Raw genomic sequence first — 14,304 nt, 5'->3', positions numbered from 1 at the left:
TTAAAAATTCTTTACGATTCAGAATACTCTGTAAAAATAGTTTGCAGGGTATACATAAATATATACAAACATATGTGTATATACATATGTATGTATATACATATCTGCATGCGTGCATACAATCCTTTACTCGAAATTCTTAGTTGCTCCAATTTTTATCCCATAAATTTTTGCCGACCAAACAACGCGTTTGCTTGTCTAATCTGCTTGCCTCCTTTGCCTCGCTCGTTTACTCGCCTCGCTCGTCTGCTGCTGCAAATGAGTGCCTCGCTCGCAACGACGCCCTCGCGAGGGCAGAGCTAATGAGGCCCTCGTTTGCTTGCCGCTCTACTCTTGCGCTGCCCTCGTTTGCTTACTCGCTCGCTGGCTGCTTAGCGCGTGCCCTCGTACTTAACGAGCGCTCATTTGCAAACAGCCTCGCGTGTTGCTCGTGAGTTGCGCTAGCTCAGAGCAAACTAACGAGCGAGCGAGGGGCTAAAATGAGGCAAATCCGAACCCTGATTTTACCCCCTCTACTCTGTGAATATGCACATTGAATGCATAACAGTAAATATCGAAACGAAATAAAAATTTCGCAATAAGAAGCAAATACAAATATAGAGCGGCGACCGGGTAAACGCTTGAGTGGTGTGGCACTACAACCAATCAGTGATGCCAGACATTCTCTGTTAAATATCCCACGGAAATGGGGAAAAAATCCCTCAATTACCCACATCTTGAAAATTTATCCCACAAAATTCCCAACGAATTTAAACATATACATGTTTCAGTGGTAAGGAAGTAAAATTCATATAAAATAATAATAATAGTTTGGCGCTTACACATATGTGCTTTTCCTCCAATTTGTGGCGGTCCCCTTGATGTTGTCACACAAACGGGAGGGACCTACAGTTTTACGCCGACTCCGAATGGCGAGTGTATTTTTATGAGAAGCTGTTTTTCATGGCAGGAATACACTCGGAGGTTTGCCATTGCCTGTCGAGGGCCGACCGACCGCTGTTAAGAAAAAACCCCTTTTTCTGCTTTTTTTTCACTCATTCATTTTTTCCCTTTCATTTTTTTGCTCACTCACTAAGGGCCTAAAAGAATTTTTTGGTGACTTTAAAATTGAAGCACATTCATGTGCTATTTAACATTTCATCAGATAATTTGTTCCGCTTTTTACATGAAACACCAGTTACAACTGAAAAGATTCTTTCTTACTCAGCGCTTCAATTGGTTAACGTAAGAAAATTTTCGAAATTGTCCTTATACTTTTTAACAATTATATACCATTTCACTCCACATCACATCTTCAGAACGATTAATTACGTAAGAATGTCGAATATTCTTGAATTTTGATCAATTATGCAACAATAACTGCGTCAAAAGAAAATCCCTTATTTATATGAAGTGTCCCTTTTTTCGCTTCTAATAATTTTTGATGCAAAATATCCCTCAAATAGGGAAATTACCCACAATCTGGCATCACTGCAACCAATTGAGCTCACAATCAGAGTGACGCCAAAGGTCCTCAAGACGATGGCGACAAAAAGGCAAACGGCAGTCAGTAATCGGCATACATAGCCGTTAGAGGTGTCAAACTATCGATAGTCACACCATCGATAGTTTTGATAGTTTTCAGAAAAACTATCAATATTCACGATAGTCTCGAAAAAAACAAAACTATCTATAGCACTATCGATAGCGCTATCGATAGCTCTAAATCAGTTAGGTTGCTTTGCTTTTACAGGATCATAGTGAAATAAATATTATCCTATAAAAGTTATAATCATTCAAAATTAAGTAACTGCTTAGCCAAAATACTTCTCTTTTTAGAAAGTTCAAAAAAAAAACACAAGTTATACAAACAAAACAGGATTTACGATTAACATATGTATGTATAATTTCAAAAAAATTGGGAGAGATGATCGATAGTCTTACTACACTATCGATATTTTCGATAGTATAAGAAAAAACTATCAATGAGTATTGATAGTCTAAAAAAATTTAAACTATCGATACTATCGAGAGAGTTTGACAACTCTAATAGCCGTACTCGTAAGTAGGGAGAATGAGCAGCACCAGCAACCGGAAAGCTAGTTTGTACATAGAAGTGACAGTGGCAGCAGCAAAGGCACAATGAAGGAAGTGCCCACATGTCATGGCGCAACAATCTTTGCTGTTTTTTTTGTTCTTGCAATGCATATTTAGCTTTGGAAAGCACATAAAATCCAAAAGGATTTGGATTGTCGGAGAAGAGCTGGAGCCAAAAAAAGGCATAGCAAAGCAAAGGATTAGAAATCTCTCAAGAAATTAATGTTGTTGTTATTGCTGTGCAATTTTTTTTCTGTTCCTCAATGCCACCAGCAATTGTGCATGTAAAAATATTTAAACGCTCGTCTGCACAAGGAGAACAAAGTGAGTGTAGTGCAGCTATGTACGTCGCACAGTGAAGGTATGTACGTCGCACAGTGGTTCAACACTGGTATTTAATGTTCATAATTCACTGGAGCCTTCATTTTTTGAGCAATTTGATTGCTTTTTTTTAAGAAAGCTTATAAAATTAGCAAGAGACCAGATGAGTTTGAATTTTTGTATGTTTACATTAAATTTTTTAGTGCAAAATGCGGAAAAAATAGCAAATTTTAAGAACATCGATTCTCCTGTTCCATTTAACAAATGTTACATAATAAGAACTAGTTGAAAACAATTGTAGGACTAATGTTATAAAAAAATGTTCACCAAAATTAATTTTTTTTTTAGTTTTTATAAGAATCTTGAGTATGCAGTTTTACAGGTCGTTAAATTTTAGTATACCAGAATGCAAGTTGCAAGTGGCTAAGAGTTTGCGTTGATTTTAAATAATTTTTTTTTCTAACTTTTCAAGGACATCTGCATGTTGTGTAGTTTATATTCTTATTTTATATATTATCTAAAGTCAACGTGAACTCTCAGCCATTTGTAGCTTGGATTTTATTACACTAAAATTTCATGATCTATAAAACTGCATACCTAAAATTTTTGTAAGAACTCAAAAAAATTTTATTTTTGTGAAAATTTTTAATAAAAAAATTTAGTTTTTGTATTTTTTTTTTTACATTTAAAATTAGGTTTTTGATTTTTTTTTCATTTTGGGGGATGCCCACAATTATTTTCAACTAATTTTAATTTTCCCTTATAATTGTTCCTTTTTCTGTATCTACTTCGCACTGCAAAATTTAATACAAAGAAATAAAAATTCAAAAACAATTGGTCTTTTGGACTGAAGGCTCCAGTTAATTATGAACAATAAACGCCAGTAATGAACCACTGTACGTCGTAAGCAAGGATATGCGGCGACCGCGTTGTGCCTGGCCGCGTAACATCGCAGCATTATTCAAGTCGAATGTTAAAAACAATTGCATGTCCGCCTTTGCCAAAAATTTTTGCAAATGACAATATTTAGATGAATGTGCATACCATTTTAGCGCGCATGCAAACAGACGTATATATATATATGTATGTATGTATTTATTTGTTAGCATTTGAGTTTCTATATTTTTATATAGCCGGTATTAGCGTGAAGCTGGAGGTGAGTGTTCAATATGGATGTCTAGCAATTACAAAAAATGTAGAAAAAAATGCGATTGCCGTATTTTTTTTTCGCCGTCGCTGCACATATTGTATCAAAATACATAAATCTTTCACTCGAGGTAGGAATGTGGAGTGCGAGCGAATTTCAATAGTTATATATTCAGCTCAATTGAGAAAATATTGTTTTCGTTGAAGAATTTTCTGATTAATCGAAATAAAGAGGGGTATAAAATACAAATGTTCATGGATGTCGATATGAATAGCATTATCGTTATTTTTTTTTTTAATATTTAGTGCAATTGATATAAAAACATTTAAATGTTTATCGATATATTTGTAAATATTTTTGTATCGATAAATAATCGAAATGCTCGGTGAAAACGTTACAAGCGTATCCTTTCTTGCCAACCATAAAGTTTCCCGGAATGTCTAAGTCTAATTACAAAGCGTTGAACAACGTCTTTGCCGCCGTCCGTGACTGGTGACACTCAGGGTCACTTATCTTTGTAAATACCTTTTCAAAATTTTTTTTCTCTATTTTGAAACTTTACTGTGCAAAATTGGTACAATGTATTTTACTGAAAGTATTGCCTTTAGCTAGCTATGACTTTTCCCACTATTATGGCAATTCATGGATTCCGCGCTAATAAAACAGCTCGTCTTTGGAGACCAAGAAAGTATCTAGCCGAGTTTTGAAACCTTCAATCGAAGGGAAGCGTAAGTGTGGTAGTCAGATGTTACAAGGTCTGGGCTATAAGGAAAGTGGCTTAGGGCTTCCCATCCGGTACCAACGAGGTAAGTTTTGACCACAGGCGGCCGAGCATTGTCATAGTGAAAAGATCATTGACGACCCATTCCGGTGGTTTTTCTGAAATCGGTCGCTTCAATCGCACCAGTTGTAATTTGTGGTAAGCTCCGTCGTTCGTATGACCACTTTTCAGAAGCTCATAACACCTTGCTGCGACGTGCGTAACATACGCCTTCTGGAGCTTTGGATTGGCCTAATAATCCAATTTTTCATGACCGGTGGAAATACAATGCAAAAACTACTCCACTTTGTTCCGCTGAAGGAGCATTTGAGAAACAGTGTCACGCCGTTCGCTATCTTTTGGTTCGAGTTGGTGAGGCAGCCAGTTACCGACTATTTGGACGATGCCAATGTCTTTTATTAACAATGAAGTTTTTCTTCTGTTTGGCGCTGGTCTTCGTCCAAACTTGCCTCCAATACGGCGTCTACAAACATTGATGATCGTTTTTCGCGACAATTACCGGATGTATCAGAATCAAGTCAAGCTGATTTCCAATGGGTCCTTCTGGACTAACAGCCACTACAATTTATCTAAACGTATGTAGTAAGTGATATCAATGTTCTTATGTTTGTCTAAGTTGAAACAGCGGTGGTCTATGTTTTTCTCCTTGTTGTACTAGCGTGGGTAATACCACCCAACGCAACTAAAGACAACATTCAAATCCAAAGAGAACAAGTCTTAAAAATTAAAGTTTCATTTATGAAATTTTTCCCAATCGCGACTAATGTATGGAATTACAATGCACACCTGAAAAGAAAATCTCGCTCAAAAATATTTTACCATCCCCGCCGCAATTGCTGACTTTTTCAATGTGTTTGCAGCACCACCACTTAATGTTGACTTAATGATCTGAAAAGTTTTCGATAGCAACCTTGTTACTTGGCTGCTAACAGTCGTAGTTGCTGGCGTTGTGCACAAAAACTTAAAAATAGTCACACACACACAAAAAAGAATTAAATAATCAAAGCCAACTGCTAACCATGTTCGACCTTAGAGGCAAAGATTAGCCGGCAAATGGTGTAGAAAACAGTTATGCGGCGTTGAAGAAGACATGCCGGGCCTGAACTCACCAAGCACAAAGTAGATAGATAGAACACTCAATTTTGGCTAAACTCACACTAACCTAATTTTTCGTTTTAACTATCACAGTTTAAGCGCTAATCGCACCTCATCTGTTAGAGGACTTAGTAGTGGCAAATCAGCAATTTAACAAACACATATACTTCATACATACATATGTATATAAGTATACCGGAAAAAGGCAGCAGGAAGTCATTCACACCTATCGAAGTTCACGAATTTACTAACACACATGCATACATGTGCACGTATATGCACTCACATACAAAAGCAGAGCTCAGAGATTTTCTAATTGCACCTTTTCAACATTAATTCCAGCAATCGTTTTTGCTTTGCTACCTGAAATGAATCGTTTTTTTCTTCCTGCAATTCCATTATATTTATCTTCACAAAGAAACATTCATACCTACTTACAATTTACCTATACTTGTACTTGCTTCGACAATGGCGCTTATTTTGTTCGTTTTCGTTCCTCCAATTTCTTATTGTTATCTCTATAATCCCCAATATGTTGACACAATCTGCAATCGCAATCTCTCCGTTTATACTATGTACGAGTGTATTAATGCAAGTACATAAATGCAAATTTCTAGTTGTTTTCTGTTTACGAATATTTTTCTTTTGATGCTCTCACTTTTAGTTATTCTAATCCATTAAGACTCTGTTTTAAAGATAAGCAAATGAGTGCAAAATTATTCTGAAGGTTTATTTTTCGGTACAGAAGTCATATGTTTTGATTTCTAAATTGTTGGGTCAATGGGAGTAGAGTTGCCATGTAGTAGTTTATTTAGTAGACTAAGTGCTTGATAAAAGCTGGTTAAAAGCTGAGACACCAGCGAGAATAAAGTTGAGCGCGCGCCGCACAGTGGAAAAGCTCCATAAAAAATATAGCAAAAAGTTCTTTGTTGTAATTTGTAATCTGAATGGAGAAATCAGTACTAGAGGGCGGAAATGGTAAATAATCTCCAATTTGAAAGAAATTCGGTTTGTAGCTTAGTTTTAGCCAGGAGATTTAAGTCAGAAAGATGGTCAAGGTCTTTCTTAAAACTGGATAATATCAGACATATCTGCCTCCTGGTTGCTAGGTAGAAGCGTCGCCTGAGCACATGCCCAGGACCCAATTAGTGCTGATAGGACTATTTTATTACGTTTTCGTTGGGATCCTTGATTTTTTTCGTCCAACCATTTGGATTTTTCGATTAATTTATTTAGGCTAGTAATGGTGCATTTGGAGATCTCTCTCAGATTTTAACTCAGATATTAACTATATATTTTCTCAACCTCTTAAGAAGTTCCTCTACCTTTAGTGTGTCATACTGAGATCATATCTTTCTAGCATAGCCATGTATATCCAGAGGACAAGCTTTGGCTTTAATCAATCCCCAATTCGTACTGAGTATTGTCTAGCTTGTGTAGTAAGCTAGATATTTGTCTTCCAGCTCAGTTTGTTGTCTAATACCACGCCTCGGATGGCAATGTGAGAGTCATTCCATTAAGGGAAGGAAGCTAAATTGTCTTGTTTTTGTTCCGAAGATTTCACTAATCATCGAGGGGAAGAGAGCTGATATCGCCACTACCACATCATCTGCATATGCCACTACCTTCACTTCATAACGAGATAGCGTAGCTGAAAGAATGGTTGAGATTATAGTTCTGTTTCGAAGCATTTGTTCGATCCACTAGCACATGTGGTCAGAAATTCCTATGTTTACAATGGATTGAACAAATGATTTGGTTGTAATGTTATTGAAGGCCCGCTCTATGTCGAGGAACGCCACCAACGTGTAATGCTTGTAATGGATTGATTTTTCTATGGTGCCCTTAACTTCATGAAGGGCGTTTTCTGTTGACCTGTCCTTGATGTATGCATGCCCACCAGAATAGGGAGTTGCGGATTTTTGAGTCAAAATAGACCGGCGCTGTAGACAATGTCCAGATCTTCCGCCAGGTAGTTTCCTGCGATATCACTATGGCTTGGCACCCATATGTACTTATATATCTTAGAAATCCTCAGACAGAAAAGGAGTCAGGCTTTCAGATGCCAATGTATTGCTCCTTAATTGCAGCTACTAACATACATAAGTATGTATGAGAAACCATAGAGCTGTATAGGTCTTTTGATAGCCATGTAGTACGATTTCATTTCGGTGCTTATCTATCTTCGGTAGTAAAGAGCGGAATAAGGCCAATGGGACCATGCACTCGAAGCTTGACGGATAAAGGTTCTGTTTCCAGGCGGTGGTAGGAATACATATACAGGGCTTTCCAGGCTACCCATAAGAAAGAGGCTAGCAATTACAAAAGGTCTTATAAGGAGAAAATAAATTTTCCGCAGTCCCTTTAAAATGGTTGACGAGTACTTCTGTCTTAAAAAAATTTCTTATAAAACTATTTGTCATTCGGAGGCGGAAGAAATAGAAGAACATCTCCTCTCTGGCTTTACACACCATTTTTTACTCAAACTAGGGCAACTCTGAATTTCTTTTGATCCTTTTATACATATACATATATGGCGTATGTTACGCCAAGGTACTTTTGCTATGAAGTAAAAATCTCAATCAAGACACAAAAGTTGCATAAAATGGAAGCAAAGAAAAATAGCAGAAGAAACACCCAAACGATTTCCAAATGCATTTTAATAAATGCAAATGGTCAAGACAGACACAAGGCCGCTGTGGTCAGATGCATGGACAATGTACGTATGTACATATGTGCATAGAGCTGTATTTATGTAGGTACAGGAAATTGTGTGCTGTTCAAAGAATTGTCGCTACTTTCATGAGTAAATGTGTTAGAGTAATTGTAAAAATTTATTTATACGCAGAAAGTGCTTACCAAAATTTTTATAGTTTCATTAAAATTGTCATAAAATGCATGCAGTTCCGTACAGTGCCGTACTTACATACTATGTACTATATGAATATATTGAGGCACTGGCGCCATAGTTTTGTTTTAAAAGAAATGCAAATGAAAAAAATGTCTGCTTTCATCCATTAAATTTTGTATTCCACTATAAAAAGTCTAGTTTTGAAAATTTATTTGCAGCGTGCATTTAAATTTTTTTGGGCGTGCATTTAAATATTTTTGGAATTAAAAAATTTTAAATTTACCAATTTCGGCACTGTTCATAAAATTTGCAGCTAGTAAAATGGCAATGGCCGTGTAACATGGTGGAAAGTGTCATAATTCAACCGCTAAATTTGCCACTTTTGTGGTAAGTGTTGCAGTGTTGAACATGTCCAAAGTGTTAGTGTTAATTTTACAACAATTATTATGGTTTAAATGCTGTCGATGTTGTTATTGTTTTGCTTTTTGGTTGCATTAGCAACTAATGAAGCGTACGAAGTGAAGGATAAAGGGTGTTACTTTGTGGAATTGTTGTGCAGTTAAGCTTGTCGTGTACACTCGCAAGTTATCAAGTTATAGAAGCAAAAGAGGTTAGGCATTGAACTTAGTAAAAAAAAATTTTTTTAAATGCTTTAGAGAAAAAATTTCAATACACAAATCGGTAATTCTTTCGTTGTTGTGTCGAATTTAACAAATGAATATTAGTACCAAAATATTTATCGGTATCTTTTGATCGAAATGTGCATATCGATAAATTTATCTGCTTCTTATCTATGTTGTGATATCAGTAACAATATCATTTCTTTTTTGATAACTATACCGAAAAATCGGTAACTATACCGAACAACTTTAAATAATAATTTTTTGATACTAAGCACTTTATGAAAACTTCGATATAATTTTAATATCATTAATATCCTTATTATTTGTAGTCTGATTTTTATTGATATATGTAAAAAATATTTATCATTATAGTTATATTATACGATAACGATACTTCAAAAATTAATAAACGGTTTTTCGTTTCTGAGCGATAACCATTATAGAAATAATTTGGCTATGTTTTTCGATATGTTTATCGAAATTTTTTGATTTATATAACTGGTGAATTTTAATGTGTACTGACATTATCCCAATTCGTTACGGTTTTTTGTTGTTAGGAGATGTGTTTCTAATATTTTTTATGTATAATTATTTACCGAACAAGCATAAGTTTATTTGTCAATGTATTGGTTGATACTTTTTGCGATATAGATATTTAATCGCGGAATCTTGTATACATATTTGTCGACCAAGTGGTTATCGATTTTAAAAGCGATGTTGTTTGCATTCGGATTTTAAATAATATTATTATAGAATATTTATCGATATAAACTTATCTATATTTAAACGGAGATTTTTATACATATTTATCTGCACTCTGAAAAAATATATTATAACAGCATTTTTACGATAAATATTTAATTTATCATATTGGAGGTAATATACATATCAACGTAGTGATATCGATAAAAGTTTCGATACTTGTATAACAAGGATAACGAAACATCGGCTACAAAAATTGTACTGGTTACCAGATTATGGTTATAATATTAGTGTAGTCTATACTTGCTTTTGAGAAAAGTCAACGTAGTTATTCGATAACGATTTCGATAATTTTTTGTTAAAGATTATGAAAATTTATTAGCTGAAACCAATAATTAATTACCAATAATTTGTCGACGAAAATAAATATCGACGATATCGATATGCTTTTTCTATCTGTTTTTCGAAATTTTCGCTACAAATAATTACTTTGTTACTTGTATCTTGACTCTAAATCGTATCCGGTGTGAACTTGCTTTCTTCCTAATCCTTTCAGGCCACCCTTTTTTCCTTCGAACGAAATTACGTTTGTGTGTATTTATGTTTCACAAATCGCCAGTCAACACAAAGACCACGTGTGCCCACAAACTAAACAAACAAAAAAATCAAACAAGTAAACAAGCGTGTAGCACGTGCTTCCTTTAACCCATCCTGTAAACATGCGCGCTTCAACGCTAAATGCTCTCGCCAATTACCCGCACTCACACTCATCCTTTGTGCACCCACTTGCTCCCACAATCATTTTACTACTCACTACGAACATAAATATGTGTGTAGTCACTCTTACATTCGCCTAACCTCCCCCCAGCATGCGGTATATTTGCTCCTCTGCATTTTCATTCCGACAAAATTCAATTTTTATTTATTACCTACCCAACCGACCGGGCCAGCGGATCACGTAGATCTGTTAAGGTGAGTTGTGGGAAGGTAGGTCGAAAGCAGGGTTCTGAAATATTCATATATGAATCTTCGCGAACATACATTTATGATTTTATACGCGAAGGTGAACGAATCAAATATTCTGTATTGATTCTCCTTCGCGAACGTGAAGCATAAAACCAGTCCAGATAGTTCGCGTTCGCGAATGTTAGGTAGAAAAAATGTCCGCTGTTGTTCGTACGCGTATGTATTGGTGGACCAAACAGCGTGCGTCCATATATGTAGCTATAAGTGGCAGCGATGCCTTCGCGAAGGTTCACTGCTGTCGTTCTCCTTCATAAATGAATGAAAATGCTGCGGCAAATATTCGCGGAAAGTTGGTGTGGCTAGAGATACTATTCTGTGCGAAGGCAATTTTGTTAATTGCATAAGATTTGCACCGTTCATTCGATTTTCAAAAATGAGGTGTCAAATGAAAGGGCTTGACCTCTGGATGTGCAGAAAGGATATATTTTTTAATAGGGTTGCCACCTCGTTTAAAATTATGATATTTACACCGTTCTCCCGATTATCAAAAATGAGGTGTCAAATGAAAGGGCTTGTCCTCTGGATGTGCAGAAAGGATATATTTTTTTGACAGGGTTGCCACCTGCGTTTGAAATTGTGATATTTACACCGTTCTCCCGATTTTCAAAAATGAGGTGTCAAATGAAAGGGCTTGGCCTCTGGATGTGCAGAAAGGATATATTTTTTTGACAGGGTTGCCACCTGCGATTAAAATTGTGATATTTACACCGTTCTCCCGATTTTCAAAAATGAGGTGTTAAATGAAAGGGCTTGCCCTCTAAATTTGTAGCAAGGATATATTTTTTTTACAGGGTTGCCACCTGCTTTTAAAATTATGGTATTTACACCGTTCTCCCGATTTTCAAAAATGAGGTGTCAAATGAAAAGGTTCGGCCTCTATGTGTAAAATAAGGTTTTATTTTTTAAATATTGTTTGAAATTTTTATATTAAAGAAATATTTATTTCCGCACGTTCATCTATGTATTCGTAAATATGTATTTAAATATGTATGTATGTACATAAAATTACTTAAATTAAAACTCATAAAGATAATTCATATTTTATGTACATGAGTCTGTATATTTATTAATTTCTGCACTTGAATTTGTATACGACCATACATACGTATGTAAATAAAAGCTGATTAAAACAAATATTTTTGCTTAGTTGATATCTTCAACATCTAGTGTTGAAAATTTTAGGAGCTCAAAGTTTAGTTTTGTAATTAATAAATTTGACAGCGATTTCTTTGAAAGTTTTGTTCGCAGTTTAGTTAATATTGTTGAAAGTGCACTGAACGCTCTTTCAACAGAGACTTGTGTTGCAGGTATGGCTAGTACAACTTCCATTAATTGTAACATATCGGCATCATTCCGATATAATTTTCGAAAGTTGTCCAAAATATTGCTATCAAATGGCTCCATTTCCCTATCGCAAAGTTTAGCTAGTCTTTCCTTAAAGGCCATTTCTCCTCTTTGTGGTGTTGGACCTTGTGCATTTCTCATTGCGTTTACGTGAAGTGTCAGTATGTCTTATATGCCTTTCGATGTGGAGGGAAGTTCATCTTGGGGAAGCGACTGGGTTGGAAGATCTGAAGAACTGTTGCCGTACTGGTCTTCTGATGGCTTGCCAATTTTATTTATCATATCACGTGTCCTAATTAAATGATCCTGCAAATAAAGGAAAAATAGCAAAATCAAAATATTAATAAGCAATATTCAAATTAAGATATAGAAAAATATATCAAAATCAAAATATTTATAATTACCACAGCAGCTTGCTTTTGATCATAGCTTAGAAGAGGGGTGTTGTCGAAATTAAAGCGCGGATCCATATAAAGTGCAGCAATGAATGCATTATTTCCCATAAGTGTATCTTTCCTTTTCTTCATTGTATTTAGAAGAGCTTCCGCATATGAATTGGTAGACACTAACTTTTTAAGCTCCAATTCACATGTTAGCCAATCTCTAAAAAAGTCTCCAATAATATATTGCTCGTGTTGCAGTTTTAGAGTGCATTTAGCTATTGGACGAAAAGCAGCTAGGAAATTTTGTACAAATATCCAGTTGACGTTAATATGTGACAGATTATCTATGTAATCTCTTATACTGATTATGGAGTTTATCATATCATAGGTCGAGTTCCATCTAGTTGCATTGTCAAGGCATGGCAAACTAATTTCGACATTACCCGATCTTACCGATGTCCGTAATTTCTTTACAATGTTTCGGCATTCTTTAATGTCCCCTTCTATTGTTTTCAAAACATCATAGGCTGCTAACTGTATTGCATGTGCGGCACAACGAACAACAGAGAAAACAGAAGCAATTTGCGACTGGATACTGTTTGATTCAGCATAATCCGTTTCAATGTCCTCGTCATTAGAAAAGTTGTCCTGTTGCATTTCTTGTAACAATTTGGACATTCTGACAACATTTGCACCGTTATCAGTGGTGCTAGAGTAAATTTGGTTTATGCTGATACCGTATTCAGTAAGGCATTTTAATATTTCCTCTTTCAGATTTTCAGCGGTGTGTCGTTTCGTAGTTTCAATCATGCCTGAAAAATATATGAGCGAATGCAAAGTTAAGTAGATATAAAGCATATAAATGGGTTCATATATAGTATGTATATACAACATAATTTCATTACTTACCTATGGTATTTATATGTATTTTGTAATCCCTAATGTATTGTAAATTAACGCCTAGTACACTTCGTTCCATTCGAGTTGCAATATCGATTTTTAATGAAACCATTATATTTTTTACCAATTGAGCAATTTTTTCTTTGATTTGTTTACTTGCTTTATCCAGAATAGTTACTATATTCTTCGAATTTAAATTAGTTTGAAATTTTTGCTCATATGGCTCTATAAGCTTTTTAAAATACTCCTCGTCATCAAATATTCTGAAAGGAATATTTTTTTTAGTTATCAATCCCATGCAGCATCTTAAAAATCCAGCTTTTAATTTGGTAACAGTTTTTCGTTGTATTTTACTACTAATTTCACTCCCACTCCATCACTGTTATCCATTATGTCAGTTTTGTGTACAAGCTTGTAATGCCGTCTAATATTTGCTGCTGACTTTCCACTTAATTCACGTTTGCAAGTTTCTATGAGGCATTTGCTTTTCTTAGTGCTTTCTTCATACTTCACATATCTTTCTACATTAAATTTCCTTTTTCCCATTTTTATCCAGTTATTTTTTTAATATTATAATCTTCTTTTACAAAAAACCGCTTACTACACCACTCTTCTGCGCCTGTCTGATGCAGCACATATATTGTATGTGCCTTATATACGGGAGTAATAATTAATAAGCCTCTGTTTTTTACTTCCACCTACCTACTCTATATATATTAGACAAATCTATAGACTTGCTGAAATGTGCTGACCTGTAACAAAAATGAAAGCATTTTCGTTAAATGATGATCGTTAGTATTTCCCTGAAATCTTTAAGGAAAAATGTCATTCAAAAACAATAGTTGCGGTTCTACCTGCAGATATCGTTTTGAGCACACCCCTCAAAATTATTAGAAGTAGTATTTAGTATTTTGAAATAAACGGCCTTCGCGTATGTTACATTGAAAAAATAATCTTAGGCAGCGACAATTTTTTACACCTAATATGTATACGCGAGTAATAATTACGTAAAAGGTATATTACGGATTTTTACAGTCGTGAAGGCCAGTACGTTT

The 14,304-nt window shown here is 35.2% G+C and overlaps 1 protein-coding gene across 1 annotated transcript; it reads right to left on the bottom strand.

The window, feature by feature from the left end:
• Positions 1 to 12,731: 12,731 nt before the first annotated feature.
• LOC118742051 lies at positions 12,732 to 13,361 on the bottom strand. The gene is made up of 3 exons (XM_036474019.1): positions 13,259 to 13,361; positions 12,803 to 13,161; positions 12,732 to 12,749 (listed from the first exon to the last, which is right to left on the bottom strand). The coding sequence occupies exons 1-3, from the start codon at positions 13,359 to 13,361 to the stop codon at positions 12,732 to 12,734; spliced, it is 480 nt and encodes a 159-aa protein (XP_036329912.1).
• Between the last annotated feature and the right edge of the window lie 943 nt (positions 13,362 to 14,304).

Source organism: Rhagoletis pomonella, unplaced genomic scaffold (assembly GCF_013731165.1).
Source record: "Rhagoletis pomonella isolate Grant_MI unplaced genomic scaffold, Rhpom_1.0 Rhpom_scaffold_00006, whole genome shotgun sequence".
Classification (NCBI taxonomy): Eukaryota; Metazoa; Arthropoda; class Insecta; order Diptera; family Tephritidae; genus Rhagoletis; species Rhagoletis pomonella.
This window is presented reverse-complemented; position numbering and strand designations above follow the sequence as displayed.

Bases quoted from the DNA above. Each gene is read 5' to 3' on its own strand.
- LOC118742051 (XM_036474019.1), bottom strand. From the start codon at position 13,361: ATGGTTTCATTAAAAATCGATATTGCAACTCGAATGGAACGAAGTGTA. The intron at 13,162-13,258 runs GTAAGTAATGAA...TATATTTTTCAG, and splicing joins AATACATATAAATACCATAG to GCATGATTGAAACTACGAAA.